Source organism: Loxodonta africana, chromosome 6 (genome assembly GCF_030014295.1).
Source record: "Loxodonta africana isolate mLoxAfr1 chromosome 6, mLoxAfr1.hap2, whole genome shotgun sequence".
Lineage (NCBI taxonomy): Eukaryota > Metazoa > Chordata > Mammalia > Proboscidea > Elephantidae > Loxodonta > Loxodonta africana.
Genome location: NC_087347.1, coordinates 76,563,216 through 76,581,714, shown reverse-complemented (window position 1 = coordinate 76,581,714; position 18,499 = coordinate 76,563,216). Strand labels below are relative to the sequence as shown.

At 41.1% G+C, this 18,499-nt stretch overlaps 1 protein-coding gene and 1 pseudogene across 1 annotated transcript in view; one reads left to right on the top strand and one right to left on the bottom strand.

Moving 5' to 3' along the window:
* Positions 1-2,394: 2,394 nt before the first annotated feature.
* On the bottom strand, positions 2,395-5,384 carry LOC100658933 (small ribosomal subunit protein uS5-like; annotated as a pseudogene).
* Positions 5,385-16,677: 11,293 nt separating this feature from the next.
* Positions 16,678-18,499, top strand: part of MYO3B (myosin IIIB) — a 557,666-nt gene continuing 555,844 nt past the window's right edge. The window contains 2 exon segments of the mRNA XM_010602840.3: positions 16,678-16,860; positions 17,584-17,718. Coding sequence (XP_010601142.3) covers positions 16,711-16,860; positions 17,584-17,718 — 285 coding nt within the window. The 5' untranslated portion in view covers positions 16,678-16,710.

The following is an 18,499-nucleotide window of genomic DNA, read 5'->3' as shown; positions in this document are numbered from 1 at the left end:
GTAAGAAAATTAGCTACTGATGCAAATATTTTTTCCTAGTTTGTTTTTGGAAAAAAATTATTTTAAGAAAATTTTTGAGTGTAGAGAAGTTTTAACTTTTATGCAGTTATATTTATCAATTTTTTTTTTCTTCATGACTTTCAAATTTTATGTTCTGCTTGGAAAGATCCCTTGCCTATACATTCTACCTATTTTTATAAAAGTTTTCATCTATTGTAACCTATTTTGAGGAAAGGAATAAGGTGGGGATCTGGCTTAACTTTTTTCCTTAACAGTTAGTCAGAGAGTTAAGCCAACACTATTTATTGAAGAGTATTATTTGGTCTACCTTTTCCTTATTGATTTCAAATGTGATCTTTATAAACCGTATTCCTTATGCATTTTTTTTTTATTGTGTTTTAGGTGGAAGTTTACAAAGCAAATTGGTTTCTCATTAAACAGTCAACATACAAATTATTTTGTGATATTGGTTGCCAACCCAGTGATGTGTCCACATTCTCCCTTTCTCCACCCCATGTTCCCTGTTTCCACTGGTATAGTTTTCCTGTCCCTTCCTGCCTTCTCATCATTGCTTTTGGGCTGGTGTGCCTGTTAATCTTGTATACATAATTGAACTATGAAGCATGTCCCTCATGTGTGTTATGGTTGGCCCTATAGACCTGTCTAATCTTTGGCTGAAGGGTGAACCTCAGGAGTGACTTCAGTACTGAGTTAAAAGTATGTCCAGGGGCCATACTCTTGAGGTTTCTCCAGTTTCTGTCAGACCAAGCCTGTTCTTATTTTTATTTTTGGAATCTGAATTTTGTTACACATTTTTTTTTGTTCAGGACCCTCTATTGTGATCCCTGCCAGAGCGATCAGTGGTGTTAACTGGGCACCAACTAGTTGTTCTAGGCTCGGTATGGTGAAGGTTGTGGTCTATTGGTCATTTGAACTAATCTTTCCCTTGTGTCTTTGGTCTTCATTCTCCCTTGCTCCAGCCAGGATGGGACCAGTAGATATATCTTATATGGTTACTTGCAGGCTTTTAAGACCCCAGTCGCTACTCACCACAGTCAAATGAAGAACATTTTCTTTATAGACTATGTTATGTCACTTCAACTAGAAGTCCCCTTAGACCCTGGTCCTCAGTCCAGTAGCTTGGTGTCTCAGGGAGTTTGGATGTGTCTGTGAAGCTTCTATAATTTTGCCCTGGTCAAGTTGTGCTGACTTCCTCAGTATTTTGTTCCTTATGTATTTGAGCTTCCTTTTTAGATTCTATTCCGTTCTATTTATATCTTCTCCTGTAGTAAAATGTTTTAATTACTGCAGCTACGTAATGTTTTAATGTCTGATCAGATTATAGTCCTTAATTGTTCTTTTTCAGAATTTTTCTGTTTTCACATGTTTAATTTTTTAGATGAACTTTAATATTATTTTGTCAAATTAAAAAAAAAACCTATGGTATTTACTTTAGATAAATTTAGAATTGACATCCTCACAGTGAAGTCTCCTAACCAAGAATAAGATATATTTTCTATTTAAATCCCTTTTCATTCCTATAATTTAAAGATTTTACTTTATGTACATTCTGTTTTATTTTTTTAAGTTTACCTTTTGGTTTCTACTAAAATGGCACTTGTTTTCTGGTTGATTATTTTTTATATGTAGAAAAGCTTTTGATTTCTGTATATTAATTTTATTGTCTGCCACTTCAATGGATTAACTTAAAAGTTTTTTTAATTGATTAATCTGGATTTTTTAGGATTCAATCATTTTATCTACACTTTTTTTTGCCATCTCCTCAGTGTTTATTCCATTCTTTCTTTTGTCTAATTGCACTGGCTAGTACTTCTAAAAAAAAAAAAAAAAATTTTTTTTTTTTTTTTTTTTTTTTTTGCAAAATAATATGTGATAGTGGTAGATTCCTGTCTTTTTCCTGACTTTATTAGTGATGGCTCTAATAAGTTGCCATTAAGTAAGATGTTGACTTTTGATTTGAGATATATATTTTTATACAATCTACTACTGTAAAACAATTAAGCTATTACAATTTTTCTAAGGGTCTAAAACAGTTTAAATGGATACTGAAATGTATCAAATTCGTTTTGGATGTCTTTGTTCACATGGTTTTCTACTTTGATGTATTAATGGAAGTAATCAAGCTAATATATTCCCTAATGTTGAATTACCTTTGCAAAATTCTCTTGGCTGATTTTTAATTTAGGATTTTACACAGGGACTATTAACTGTGATTAATTGTAGTTTTGTTTTTCTGTGCTGTATTTATCAGGTTTTGGTAAGAATGTTTTGTTATTTTACTATGTTATTTGAGGTTTTTCTTTTTTTCTCTACATTCTGGAAAAGTGTAAATAGTATTGAAATTATCTATTCTCACTCCCTCCCCAGGCTTAATTAGTTCACTTTATTTTTCTTGTAAAACCACAAAGTGGTAGCCACAGCTGAAGCCTGGGTTCTCTGCAGGAAAACTCTGGTATGCCTCTTCACCCATTGGCCAGCGAATTCCTTGTAGGGAAACTTGGTAAACATGGTCTCTTTCCAGAGTTGGTGGTGAGATAGCTGTAGGTCTTGGAGATGGCATAGAAGGTGACCTCAGTGAAGCTGCCCAGTGTGGCAGTCCAGCTCCTGGCCAGGTGTTGCTGTTGTTAGCTGCCTTGTTCTGAGTCATGGTAACCCCATGTGAACGGAGTAGAACTGTGTTCCATTGGGTTATTCAAGGCCGTGACCTTTCAGTAGCAGATCGCCAGGTCTTAAGAGGTGCCTCTCGGTGGGTTAGCAGTTGTCAATACGACCATTAACAGCAGCTTCTCGGGCACAGGGCTGAGATGATGCCCGTGCCTCTGGGGACGGGGATGAGGCACACCAGGACAGAGCTGCAGCGGCCAGTCACCTTGCAAGGAACGGTGTGGAGCTTGCCGATCGTGTTCCCTCAGCAGCCTCACCACACGGGGACCATGGACAGCCTGGCCAAGATAACGGCCTCGCGGAGGGCAATGGCTACCTCCCTGGAGCACTTAACGCCCAGACTCACGTGAACATTGTAGTCCTCGATGGCGACAAATGTCTTGAATCTGGTCGTCTAGCCAGCGCATGCCTGCTTTTGCACAGGCATAATTTCATCCCTGAGGGGCAGTCCCAGGAAAAAGTCCATTATCTCAGACTCTCTGATGGGCCGGGAGAAGAGATCGATCACCTCCAGTCACTTGATCTTCAAGTCCTTGACCAGGTGTCCCAGCTAGGTTTCGGCAAGGGACTCCTTGCGCCTCGGCGTGCGAGCACAGCAGTTGTGACCGCTGCCCCGGAAGCCGTGCGAGGCCAACGGAGAAGCCGGAAGCCAGAGTGCTTCTGGTGCCTGCTTCAGGTTCTTGGGCCGGTTGCCTCACCGGCGTCATTCACCATTTCGTCTTTTCCTGAAGCTTAAATGCTGCGTTCTTGAAGGTCTGAAAGAATTTATTGTTGAAACCTTCTGAGCTTGTGACTTTTTTTTGGGGGGGTGGGGGGCTCTTTTTTGTTAATATTCTGAAATTCTCCCATTGTTACTGGTTCACTTTCGTTCTGTTTCTGCTGGGTTCAATTTTTGCCATTTTTATTGGTCTAAGAAAACATCCATTCTACGATTTATTTATAATTGTAACAAATATTTCTAATTTAGGTATTTGCAAAGTTATTTCACATTTCTTTTTAATTCCTTATGTATTGTTTTTATCTTTAATTTTATTTACGCATTGTTTTTTCTTGATTAAGGTCGTATTTTTTCCCAGAGAGTACTTTCAATTATATACTAATTTAAATATTCAACGGTTTTCTGTCTCCTGGTTAATTTCTCCTTTCATTTTTTTCTTATGCTTTCCTTATGTTTATTTTGTTGTTCCTTCTCTACCTTGTTGAGTGGAATGCTAATTTAATTTATTGTTATTATTATTCCTTGGTAAATACTTAATACTGTAACTTTTCACCTTGAGCCCAGTTTCCCAAGTTTTTTTGCTAGGTAGTATCTTTAATATTGTTATTTTCTATGTACTCTGTAATTCAGTTTTATTTATTTAGAACATTTTATTGTGCTTTAGGTGCAAGTTTCAATAGCAAATTAGTTTTTCTATCAATGATTCTTACATAGGTTGTTTTGTGACATTGGTTGCAATCCCCATAGTGTGTCAGCACCCTCCTCATGTCCTCCCTGGGTTCTCTGTTTCTGTTAGTCCAATTTCCCTGTCCATCCCTGCCTTCTCATCTTTGGTTTTGGATAAATATTGCCTTTTTAATCTCCTATAGTTGATTGTTGTAAGGAGCACATTCTTCGTAGGTGTTACTGTTTATTTTATAGCCCCATCAATTATTTGGCTGAAAGGTGGTCTACGGGAGTGTCTTCACTTGCAAGTTAGAAGGTTGTCTTAGGGCAGTTGCCTTAGTTATCTAGTGCTGCTATAACAAATACCACAAGTGGATGGCTTTAACAAACAGAAATTTATTCTCTCACAAGCTAGGAGACTAGAAGTCCGAATTCAGTGCGTAACTCCAGAGGAAGGCTTTCTCCCTCTGTTGGCTCTCGAGGAAGGTCCTTGTCATCAATCTTCCCCTGGTCCAGGAGCTTCTCATCACAGGGACCTCGGGACCAGAGGATATGCTCCACTTCCAGCTCTCCTTTCTTGGTGATATGAAGTCCTCCTCCTCTCAGCTTGCTTCTCAAAATACAACCTAATCTTGTAGATTGAGTCCTGCCTCCTTAAAATAACTGCCTGCCTCTAATCCTGCCTTATTAACATTATAGAGGTTAGGATTCAGAACACATAGGATAATCACATCAAATCGTAAAATGGTGACAACCACACAGTACTGGGAATCATGGCCTAACCAAGCTGACACACATTTTGAGGGGACACAGTTCAGTCCATAACAATAGTCTCAAGGGTCTGTAACACAGTTTTGACTTTTTCCTTTGCATCAAGATCTGAGAGATCTTTTCAGGTGGCTAAATTTCTTTTTATTACTAATATTTAATTTAATCGCATTGTGGTTAGGGAAGATTGTTCTAATTTTAATTTCTCAGAATGCACTGAGGTTTTTCTTTGTGGCCCAATATATTCTTTGTTTTTAAAATTAAAATATCCCATCTGAGTTCTTATATGTCTGAAAATATGTGTTGCTGTCTTTATACTTGGACGATTTGGTTAAATATAAAAATATTTTCCCATACTTTGTATACATTGCTGACACATTTTCTAGTAGTGACTGTTGCTGTGGAGAGAAGCCTGAGCTTTTGTTTTGTTTTGATATGTCTGTTTGTATGCACATGCACATCTTACATACCCCAAAAATTCTCTTCCTTATAGTTCAGTAATTTTAGCATGAAATAGCTGCCTTTCTGAGACTCGTTTTATGGGCATTATGGACAGCCATGGTTGATAGATATCTGCTTTACTCTTGCTTCTGAAATGTTGTTTAAAGTGCCATGCTAGGATCATTCCACCTGCTGGGGGCATATCCTACTACACGGCTTTGAAGATGTTACTCTTTTTAAAATAGAGCCTGATTTTTCTTCTGTTTCCTTTTCATTACCCACAGAGCCTGGTGTTGAGTAATGAATGTTCTTCATAAATTCTTATTGAATATATAAATCAATGAGCCTGGGACTCATTTCTGTGCTGCTAATTCACCCTCCCTGTCCACTTTCCTCTAAATGGGGAGTGTTGTTAAGATTATTCAAAATTTTGTGCGTTCATCATCTCCCAACCCCTACTGTACTTTTTCTGGGGGAAGAGGGAGAGCTGGCTTGAGAATGGCAGTGTTCCATGGTATTTTCCATCTTTCGCTTTCCCTAAATGCTACATTTAAAAGATTACGGCATGAAATTTTGTCTCTTCTTTTTTTCTGATTACTTTTACTGCTAACATATTTTTGTTTTGTTTGCTGAATTTCAATTTTTGTTGTTGACACTGTTCATTCGTTTGCTTTTTGGGAGAGTAGATGCCTGATTTCACTCCCCAGAAGTTATGTAGGTTGTTGCGAGAGGTTTGGGCTGTGAAGTTAGCTGAAACATAGTCCTCCACAAGGCCACCTTCAATTATGACACCAACTGCGAGTTCAGGAGGTTCCCAAAACCGCCTTCAGGTTTAATAATTTGCTAGAATGACTCACAGAACTCATTGAAAGCTATCGTACTCATGGTTACAGTTTATTATAGAGAAAGGATACAGATTATATTCAGCCAAGGGAAGATGTGCATAGGGCAAAGTCCAGGAGAGTCCTGAAAATGGAATTTTTGTTTTCCTCTCCCTGTGGAGTCGTGAATGCATTACTCTTGCTGCATCAATGTGTGATAATATGCATGGAGTATTGCCAACCAGGGAAGCTCATCTGAGCATTGGAGCTTAGCATTTTCTTCATTTACATAGATGTGATTCATTGCCCTGGTGCCTAATCAGACTCTAGTCCCTACCCCCTCCAGGCATGACCCAAGCCTCCACATTAAATCACATGGCTGGTCTTTATGGCATGGCCAGCTCTCACCCTAAGAGTATACAGATGTAGCCAACCCCCCCTCTACCCCCCATAAATCACATTGTTAGGTTATTTGGCATGACCCAAGGCTCCCAGGCAAACAAAGGCATAACATTTCAAGGTCCCAGAGATTACCTCCCAGAAGCTGAGGGCAAAGGCCAGAACTTCTCTTTGTGCAAGGCCAAATTGTCGACTACATAGTTGTTTGAACAAATTTAGAACTTGAAGAGCAGAGCTCATTCTCTTCTTCCTTATATTCCCTTAGAATCTGGTTCAGGGCTATGCCTGCAATTGGTGTTTTATAACTACTTATGGAATGGATAAATAATAAACATTAATGATAGTTCTGTCTAATTTATGACTTATTGAAAGGAGGGGATATATAGGGTACAATCACCTTGGAACAAGTATAGTTGTTGATTAATCAGAGGAGACGATGGGCTAAGCAGCATGTATGACATGGAAGAAAAGACCATATGTCAGAATGAATATGTTTAGTGCTCACCTCAACCCTGGAAGAATTGAGCTCATCTACTTGCTTTTGACCCAATGTGGCATTTCAGCTGTGAAAAGACACGGGTGAAGAAGCAGGAAATTTAGAAGAGAACCTTTCTCCTTTGATGATTGTTATTATTTTATCATTCTTCACTGAACACATCAGTTTTAAGAGTACCATGTGAATTTTTCTCCTTGGATTTCTTTTAGTGCTAAAGTCACAACTTACCTTAGACTAACCTTTATTTTCCTTCTAGGCCTTTCACTGGCTGCTTACGTGGCTGCTTTCACGGGCAGAGCATCAGCTAGTAATGCGCATGCCTCTGTTTTTTTTTGTGACACTGTGTTTGGCCTTGAGTACGATCAGCTTCATTCCAGTGGGCAGTTTCTTTTTCAGTGACAAGATGAAAAGGTTACAGAGCTTTGTGGTGATGAGTCTTTGTGTTCATTTTGGTTTCTAAGTATTGATGTTCTTTCTCTTTTCCTTCTTTAGGAAAAAAGAACGAGAGACTGGCAGCAGGTCACTTGCCTTCTTCTGACTATTGATTTTCCTTGTGCCATTCAGTGGTTCATTAGTTTCTCCTAACTACAGTTCTGTATTTAGCAGGAGTTTGGTTTGGAACATCAGCCACAATGGGGAACTGACAGTGCCTCAGCAGGCTGATGGTGGACTGGGAGGCACCTTTCTGAGATTATGAGTGTGAGTGCTTCTAAATTCTTTTTTCTTTTTTTTTTGCTTAAATTTCCTAATACAGAATGAGGGTAAAATAGAAGACCAGAAACAGGTGCAAAATGTCTGGGCATTTGTTGGCCTATTTTCAGTGTTTACTGTTTCCTACATGAGTGAAGTGCTAGCTTACAACAGTCTCTGAGACTTTTAAAAATATTATCCAGGGTAGTGGTGGGGAAACCCATCAAGGAGGTGGCATTCACCATGCATATGAACAGCAGAGTTTACAGTGACATACAGTAACTACACAGAACTTTTTAAGAACTTTTATTATGGAAACTTAAAAGCATACAGAAGTAAATAGAACATAATAATGAAACCCCATGTGTACAGCTTTAATAATTATCCCCCCATGGCCAACCTTGTTTCATTTATAACCTTTCTTTCTCCTCTCTTGTGCTATTCCAGACATCCTATTATTTCACCTGTAGATATTTCAGTGAGTATTCCTAAATGATAAACCAAACCCTTTGCTGTCGAGTGGATTCCGACTCAGTGATCCGGTAGGACAGAGTAAAACTGCCCCATGGGGTTTCCAAGGAACGGCTGGTGGATTCGAACTGTCATCCTTTTGGTTAGCAGCCAAACTCTTAACCACTGAGCCAGCAGGGCTCCTCTTAAATGATAACCAAAACCAAACCTGTTGCCACCAAGTTGATTCTGACTTATGGTGACCTTGTGTTACGGAGTAGGACTGCTCCATAGGGTTTCCTTGGTTGTAATCTTTACAGAAGCAGATCGCCAAGCCTTTCTTCTGTAGCGCCACTGGGTGGGTTTGAACTGCCCGCCTTTCAGTTAGTAGCGGAGTGCAAACTGTTCATGCCACGTAGCAATATTTCCTTAATGTCATCAAATATCCAATAAGTATTCCAGTTATCTCATAAATGTTATAACTTTTTTCAGCTTGTTTGTGTGGGTCTATATCTTATTTCACATTTGGTATGTATCTTAAGATTCTTTCAAGCCTGAAGTTACTCATTTCAATTTATTTTTTTCTTTATTTGCAATCTGTTTCTTGAAGACACTGGGTCATTGACTTAGAGAGTTCCCTACAGTCTTCTGGGTTTTGTTTATTGCATCCCCATGGTGTTGTTTAATATGTTGTTCTTCCTGTAAATTGGTAATGGAATCTACAAGAAGTGTAATGTCAGACTTTTCTTTTTGTGATGTTAGAAATCTGCAGAATTTAAACCTCTAAGAGTTGACAAAATCTAGCTGTGGAGTGTTTCATGGCTTATTTTTTAAAAAATATGTCACCTGCTGTTGATTGAAACCAAAATTCCTACGGAAGTCTTTAGACACCCAATCCTGACAAGATAAGGCAGTGGCTGTGCTCTTAGTTTACAGCCACATGTGAAACTGCTGCTCACCTCAGTGTAATGTTTGAAGTGGAAATCACCCTTCTCTTCTTGTATAACACGGATTTTGGTGCTGAACTCCAAGTGATAAAAGCCGTTCTCCTTGCTGTTGGTAGCAAACAGAAGTCGTGCTCAGTGCTCTAGTAGTAATAAGCAGAAAATATTATTAAGGCCTACTTTCTCAACCCGCATAAAGAGACGTGGTCTCTACCCTTTTAGATTTGCCTTCTAAAAAGAAAAATAAAACAAGAAAAAGACCCCTGTTCTTAACTTCGAAGAGACTATGTTACGACAGTGCTAAGTTTCACTTAATATCTATCTATTCATCTACCCATCTATCTATCTAGGCTTGAGTAATGAGCAGTTTGGATATTTTCTAGATGTTTGTCTAATACTGATGTGTGCACGAAACTTGTTGCCATCAAGTCTGTTCCGACTCATAGCGACCCTATAGGACAGAGTAGAATTGCCCCATAGAGTTTCCAATGAGTGGCTGGATTTGAACTGCCAACCTTGCGGTTAACAGCCGAGCTCTTAACCACTGCACCAGCAGGGCTCCAGTGTGTGGACAAAGATAGGAAAGCGTTCCTTTAATAGCTATATTATCCTTATTTACTAAACAGGAATATCTTTTCTAGGTGATGTCCTCTTTGCTTTGTTAATAACTTGGCTGTTCCTGGTAGTGAAAGAGTTTGGATGCCGCAGTAATATGTGGGACATTGGAATCTCGCTCTGAGCCAGAAGTGACTTTGATGAGAAATCTGTTCGCAGCATCAACTTACATAACATTGCTGCATGCAAAAGAGTGTTCATCCAGTCTTCACTTCCGAGCAGCTTCCCAAGCAGCCACATCCAGGCAGATAGGACTTCTGATGGGTTTGTAAACTTTACATGAGGCTCCCCCACACTGAAACCTACTGTTCCCACCTCTGTCTAGATAGACGTAGTCCTTCTATTTGTCTTTCAATGAGTATAACCTGTGTAACCTAAGTTTTCTGAATTATCTGAATTTTTATCTGAATCAGTAATTGTCTGAATAATTATACAGTTTCGTAGTGCTGCTGAAACACAAATACCACAAATGGATGGCTTTGAAGAACAGAGATGTATTATCTCACAATTCTAGAGGCTAAAAGTCTAAATCAGGATTTCTGCCATATCGATTGCTTCCTGGTTGGTAGCCCTGGGGATTCCTTGGTTCCTTGGTGTTCCTCACGGGTCTTCCCCTGTGTGTGCATATCTCAGAAGTGATTAGATTTAGAACCTACCCTACTAGCGTATATCTAATTAACATAGAGAAACCCCCATTTCCAAACATGATTACATCTCCAGTGTCTTAGGCTGGGTTCTCTAGAGAAGCAAAGCATATAAATACATACATAAAGATCTATATCAAGGAAATGGCTCATGAGGTTGTAGAGGCTGGAACGTCCCAAGTCCATGGGTCAGAATAAACGCTTCTCCTGATGCACATTGCCACAGGGGCTGGCAAACCCAAGATCGGCAGGTTTGAGAGAGTGCTCTTTTCACAGGCTGTGAAGATTGACAGATCCTAAGATTGGCAGGCGAGACCGCAGGTAAGCTACTAGCTCAGGTCCCAAGAACTGGAGGTCAGATAAACAAGAGCCAGTTGCAGGATTCAGAGCAAGCCAAAAGCCCACGAGCCTTGCCAGAATGTCCACTTATATTTGATGCAGGCCACATGCTCAAGGAAACTCCCTTTCAACTGCTTGGCTTACAGCAGATACCATCATAGAGGTGATCACATTATATCAGATCTCATCATGGAAGTGATCATAACAGCATACAACTGCGAAACCACCGAGAATCATGACCCAGCTAAGTTGACACACAACCTTAACCATCACACCCAGGTATAGGGGTTAAGATTCCAACACATACTTTGAGGGGAGACACAATTTAATACATAACAAGCCCCCAGGGACTACAGGAAGTCCAGGTGCCACCTTGGGGACTCCTGAGGATTCTGGAACAAGGTCCCAGGTGTCATTCCTCTCACTTCAGACTGTTCTGGTTCTTCTCTTGTGCAGTCTGCCCTCTAGTGAACGTCTGGCTGGGAGTGGCTTTTCAGCTGTCAGAGGGCCTGGCTCTTGCTATCTCCCCAGACCAGGGTATCACCACCTTTATAGAGCTGTGTAAGCAGTCACTGTTTGGGGTGACTGTTTAATGAATTGTCAGAAAGTTTATAGAGTCAGGTATTGATTTTAAAAAGAAAGGACAGGCAACCTTGATAACAGTGCTCTTATTCCATTACACCATTATTTAACCTGTTTTGTGGATGCCTAGAGAGTACGTGATGGATGTGCCAGCAAAACCCTATCAGTCTGCCCTTCGTTTCCCTGTCACTGGTACTGATGGTAGATACAGCCCTCTGGGTGAGTTGCTGCCATTTTAGGGGGAGCAGAGATGCTGTGTATTAGGCACATGAGTGTTTTAAGTGGGGGCACTTAGCCTCCATGTGACTGGGAGTGTTTCTCCCGCAGAACTTTTTAATATTTGGTGGAGTTGGTCAGAGAGAACCCAGTGTTAACAAACCGACTCTCTTCATTCTATTCTGTGATCAAGGGTCACAGGATTGGGCCTAGAAAAGGCCTGGATTCCTGCTCCTACACTGCCCCTAAACAGTTGTGCGACCAATCCTGGCTTCAGTTTCTTTATCTGTATCATGGGGGTAGAGGGGAGGTGGTTGTGGTGGAGGTCTTTATCAGGGTTGTCGTTAGCTGATCTCTAGTTGACTGGACTCATGGCAGCCCCATGCACAATGGAACATAATGTTGCCCAGGACTAAGCTACCTCCCTGATCAGTTGTGGATCCACAGGGTTTGGCCAATTTTTGAAAGTAGATCACCAGGCATTTCTTTCCAGTCCATCTTAGTCTGGAAGCTTCACTGAAGCCTGTTCAGCATCATATCAATATTCAGGCCCCCACTGACAGACTGTTGGTCGCTGCGCATGAGGTGCGTTGACTGGGAATTAAATGCACTTCTCCAGCATGGGAGGTAAGAATTCATCCACTGAACCACCACTGTCTGCAGCTGTATCGGCAGTTTTTCTCATAATGTTCTAAGGAGGCCCACCATCCTCGGAAGGCCTAGCAGCTAGGGTGAAAAACTATCCTGCTTGGCCCAGGACTGAGGGGCTTCCCAGAATGTGGTACTTTCAGTGCTAAAATTTGAGGAAGTCCAGGAAGAACTAGGCTGGCTGGTCACCTTATCAGGCTCCCACAGGGACACAGGCCAGGTGCTTGGCTGCCCACCTGCCTCAGCCAGAGCTGCACCAATTCTCTCAGCCTATACATCAGCATCCTAAGTAAGGTTTAATTTAACAAAAGGAGTTCATGGCCAAAAATTTTTAGAAAACCACTTGATCCAATATCTTCCAAGGTCTTGCTGCCATAGCCTATGATTTTATTTCATTTGCACACACGAAATGGTGTGCTATTTGTCTGAAACTAATAATCTATTGGAGTAAAACTAATTTAGTTCTCATTTAGTGGTTAAAAGTGAAATCAAACAAAACAGGACATGTTTGTTAAAGTCTTGCCTATTCTGAAGCAGATCTTATGGTTGCATTTGTGATAACAGATGACATTCACTATGCTAAGTTCATTTTATCATCATCTTTTGATCCTCATTCCAACTTTGTGAAACCAAACCCAACCCAACCCAACCCAGTGCGGTCCAGTCAATTCCGACTCAGCAACCGTATAGAACAGAGTAGAACTGCCGCATAGAGTTTCCAAGGAGCACCTGGCGGATTCAAACTGCTGACCCTTTGGTTGGTAGCCGTACCACTTAACCACTACACCACCAGGGTTTCCCAACTCTGTGAAGTAGTATCATAATGCAGATGAAGGAACAAGGCACAGAGAGAGTAACTAGCCCAAGTCTCCCAGCTGGTAAAGGCAGAGCCAGAATTATTCAGGCAGTTTGACTTGAGTAATACTGTGTTCTGGCACTGACCCACACTCAGGTGTACCTGCTGATGGGGGAAGAGGGACCCATTGGCAGGTGTGAGTGACTACATCTAGGCCTGTCTGGGGTGACCAGTGCCCCAAACTGGTCCTACCTTTTGCTCCTGTAGAAGCAAAGTCTAGAGCACTGTTTTCAAGGTGTCGGTAGTTTTGGGGATCTGACTATAAAGATACCAAGTCATATAGTGATACAGTTATCGCCTCAATAGTTCTCTTTCAGGTCCTCTGGCTATATCACAGAAACCGTTTGTTGTAGTCTTTAATTCCTCTGCATCCCTTGATGATCTGCCTTTTCAAGAAAGAGACAGTCTTAGCCTGGAGCCCCCTGGGCAACAGTATTTTGCTGGATTTTGCATAATACTCTGTTGTTTCAACCACTTCAAGAGGTAGCATATGATCAGGAACTGATGCTACTGAAGGAAGAGGTTCAAGCAGCACTGAAGGCATTGGCAAAAAACAAGGCTCCAGGAATCGACAGAATATCAATTGAGGTGTTTCAACAAATGGATGCAGCGCTGAAGGTGCTCACTGGTCTATGCCAAGAAATTGGAAGACAGTTACCCGGCCAACTGACTGGAAGAGATCCATATTTATGCCTATTCCCAAGAAAGATGATCCAACCGAATGCAGAAATTATGGAACAATACTCATTAATAACACATGCAAGTAAAATTTTGCTGAAGATCATTCGAAAGTAGCTGCAGCAGTATATCGACAGGGAACTGCCAGAAATTCAGACCGGATTCAGAAGAGGATGTGGAACCAGGGATATTATTGCTGATGTCAAATGGATCTTGGCTGAAAGCAGAGAATATTCAAAAGATGTTTACCTGTGTTGTATTGACTATGCTAAGGCGTTTGTGTGGATCATAACAAATTATGGATAACATTGCAAAGAAGGGGAATTCCAGAACACTTAATTGTGTTCAGGAGGAACCTGTACATAGATCAAAAGGCAGTCGTTCTGATAGAACAAGGAAATACTGTGTGGTTTAAAGTCAGGAAAGGTAAAGTCAGGGTTGTATCCTTTCATTAGACCTATTCAGTCTGTATGCTGAGCAAATAATCTGAGAAGCTGGACTATACGAAGAAGAATGGGGGATCAGGATTGGTAGAAGACTCATTAACAACCTGCGTTATACAGATGACACAATTTTGCTTGCTGAAAGTGAAGAGGACTTGAAGCACTTATTGATGAAGATCGAAGACCACAGCTTTTAGAATGGATTGCACCTGAACATAAAGAAAACAAATATCCTCACAACTGGACCAATAAACAACATCATGATAAATAGAGAAAAGATTGAAGTTGTCAAGGATTTCATTTTACTCGGATCCACAGTCAACACCCACAGAAGCAGCAGCCAGGAAATCAGAAGATGCATTTCATTGGGCAGATCTGCTGCAAAAGCCCTCCTTGAAGTGTTGAAAAGAAAGCTGTCACCTTGAAAACTAAGGTGGGCCTGACCCAAGCCATGGTATTTTCAGTTGCATCATATGCGTGCAAAAGCTGGACAATGAATAAGGAAGACAGAAGAACAATTGATGCCTTTGAATTGTGGTGCTGGCGAAGAATATTGAACATACCATGGACTGCCAAAAGTGAACAAATCTGTCTTGGCGGAAGTACAACCAGAATGCTCCTTAGAAGCAGGGATGGCTAGACTACATCTTGCATACTTTGGACATGTTGTCAGGAGAGATCAAACCCTGGAGAAGGACGTCATGCTTGGTAAAGTACTGGGTCAGCAAAAGAGAGGAAGACCATCAAGGAGATGGATTGACACAGTGGCTGCAACAATGGGCCCCAGCATCACAACAATTTGGGGCATGGCGCAAGACCAGGCAGTGTTTTGTTCTGTTGTACGTAGGGTTGCTGTGAGTCAGAACTGACTCGATGGCACCTAACAATAACAACAACAACGTTGTACGGTTAATTTTGATGTATGGCAAATGGTACTGGTTTTCCATTTAGGGTAGTGACATAAAGTTCCTTTAAAATACATTTTGGAGTCCTGGGGTGGTGTAAACAGTTAAGCACTCAGCTGCTAACAGGAAAGTTGGAGGTTCCAGGGCACCCAGAGGTGCCAAAGAAGATAGACCAGGCCATCTACTTCCAAAAAAATCAGCCATTGAAAACCTTATGGAGGGCAGTTCTACACTGGACACATATAGGGTAAACAGGAGTTGAAATCAACTCAACAGCAGTTGGTTTGGTTTTGGTTATAATACATTTATTTAAGTAAAAAAGTGAGTAATTTAGAAATAGTAACAAATACATAGCACAGGCGATGTACAGATATGGCAAAAATTGTGAGAAAGATTGATTTTGTGAAACACTGACGAGGACGGAAGGTTGGAGTTCACTAGAATCTTGAAACCAGCAGATGAAAGGCAGGAGTTGCTTGACAAGGAAACCTTTCAGGGGTCAGTGCCTGAGCCCAGGGTGGACCTGGCCTGGGCTCTCGGGTGCTAGATGCAGGCACCTCTGGTGTTTGTGTGCCTGCCAGGTGTACTCTGGAAAGATAGAATCCCATCCCGCTCCAGACACTAGGATTTTCCTTTTTTCTACTGGTTTCCAATAGTTTTGAAATGCCCCCATCAGAAAGGATAAGCATAAAAAATGGGCCCTTGTGCCAGGTCAAAATGCTGTCTTAGGAGAATGCCATCTAGAAAATAATTAAAAGTACATGGTGAGATGCCCACATGAGGTAAAAGTGCTCACGTTGGGTGGACGCTAAGCCATGGTGTAGGGATTGGCCAGCGCTGTGGCTCTTTCTGTTAGAACTTGGTGTCCCTTCCTCTAGGATTAGAAGCAGACTGGGCTTGGAACCCCTCATCTGGCCCGGGGAACAATAGAACTTGAAGGTGCTTTTTCATGGGATCTGTCTTTGGTGACTTGGCTTGCCTGCCAAACTTGCTCCTGGTACTGAAACTCCACAGGGGTGTATCCTTATTAAATAGAGTACTGCTGAGGCAAAATGAGTTCTCAGGTCCTAGTTAACCCCTCAGTGGGTTGCCCACACTAGGCTATTGCTGTGTGGACAGGGCCTGTGCTTGGCTAATCTTTGCAGGCCCCAAAACCTGGTCATCAGTGCGTGCTGTACGTTGACTGATGCCTATGCATGCCCTGGACACCCAGACTTTGCACATGGAGTTTGGGGACTGGTTTCCAACTTACATTAGGGAGCCCTGGTCATAGGTACAATATCCTGGGAGCAAAGATCTTAGACTTCTGGCCTTCGATTGCATCCCCCGGCAGTGGCAGCAGCTGCCACCACTCAGCAGCATCATGAATGACGGTGTGGTCATGACCAGAGCTTCCTCTTTGCCCTTTTACTCCTCCTCCAGTGTGTGTATAATCTCTACTTTTAGGATCTTGTTTTTCAGGATGTTTCAGAGTCAGATTATCCCTCAACTCTGCCTTCTACTTCCATTTCCTTAAGGAGGTTGCAAAATCTTTTTTCATCTACCTAAAATAGAGGAAGCATAAAAAGCACCACAAAGTCGCTGGTTGAGAAATAAAAATATTCTTGCTTTGAAAGCCCACCGCCCCCCATCCTAGAGTCCATTGCACATAACAAACTTTTCTCCCCACCAGGAAACATCTGTATGGATTATTTCACTACAACCCCATGATGCTTGGACTTGAATCACTTCCAGATCCCACAGATACCTGGGAAATTATAGAGACCATTGGCAAAGGCACTTACGGTAAGGTCTACAAGGTGACAAATAAGAGAGATGGGAGCCTGGCAGCAGTCAAAATTCTGGATCCGATCAGTGTAAGTACCGTGGCAACCTACAACCACAATATGGTGTTTCATCCACAATGAGCTTTTAGCTTCTTAGTTCTAGAGATAATTTTCATGAAACCTGGCATGAAATCTCGAAATGGGTCCCGATTAATTGGCTCAAATGAGTGGAAGGGACTTCACTTGGAATTAAAATTTTCCTTGACTTTTTATTTCTTGTCTATTTTACTGTTGATTTGTATTTTGGACCTCTGGGCTCTTCAAAGGTTCTCCCCTTGGAAAGAGTGATGGGACTCACCTGAGCTTTTAGAGGGCTGGTCTCTCATATAGATTACAGAGTGGCCCAGATTGGTGACAGTTGATCATTTTAGGCTGATACCTTCTTCCAGAGCACTGAACACTGAGGTTATAATGCTGTACCCTGTTCTGCATAAAGAGATTATAGGCAAACTAGCCTGTGTTGAGTTAGAGTCTCCTTGGTGGCTTTAAAAATGCAGACATTTGAAAATAAAAAAAAATACTTAGAATTACATTGTTAAAGAAAAAAGGACTATAATAGAGACATTTTGTTGATATAATAATTAGAAGGTTATAATTGGGATTTGAATGTCTGCTGTTAGGTATTTCCAAGATATTAAAAATACAGAGTATATATGCTTTATTAAGTGATTACTCGACCATGATGTCGTATCTGTATCCTTTCTTAAACAGTAATTAGATTTAATTCAGCATGCACTTTTTTATTCTTTTTAGGATATGGATGAAGAAATTGAGGCAGAATACAACATTTTGCAGTTTCTTCCTAATCATCCCAACGTTGTAAAGTTTTATGGAATGTTTTACAAAGCAGATCAATGTGTGGGAGGACAGCTGTGGCTAGTCCTGGAGGTAAGAGGCACCTGTCGGCTAACAGTCGATTTAAACAGAGCACCAGGGGCAAGCAGATGCTGTTGCCTAAATAATGTTTTAAGATACATATTTGAAGAGTTGGTCCTTCCTGCATGTCATAGGTACCTTACCAGATGCGGAGTCATCCATCTCTGCAGTTCTTTCGTGTAGACCATGTACTGAAAATGTCCACGTTTCTCTGTTTGAGAAGTTTAATAATCATTTCTTCTAATACAGAATTAGTATAGGAACACAATTGGAAATGGTACTTTTCTTCTCCATACTGGGAACATTTCATAGAAAACATGGTGCAATTGTCAAAACTTGTTAACCTGAAGTTTACTTGGCTTGCTAAGCTTTAATTAACCCATTTGTGTTCATTAATCCTCATCTCAGACTGAGTTCCCTGAGGACTGACTGTGATTGTTGCATGTGAAAGGTTTATTGGAGAGTTCTGTCAGGAGATAGACCTGGAAGGAAGTGAGGAAGGCAGGATTGGGCAAGGAAGACATCAAACAAGGTTGCAACAGAGGCCCCAGATGAAGTCTAAACGAAGAGTTGGGAAGCTCTTTCAGAGTTGTCCCGAATTGTATCTCCTCAGCAGCCACTAATTGGCTGAGTGGCCCCTCTGGGAGGGGACGTGATCTTTGGTGAGGCAGTTCCCTTAGGTGAGGACAATTGCTACTAAGGGCAGAGCGGAACAGTCAATATTCCCAGAAACATTTTTCTAAAAAGGGAATCTGAAGGGAGCTCCATTGTATCCACTATTCAAACCAAACCC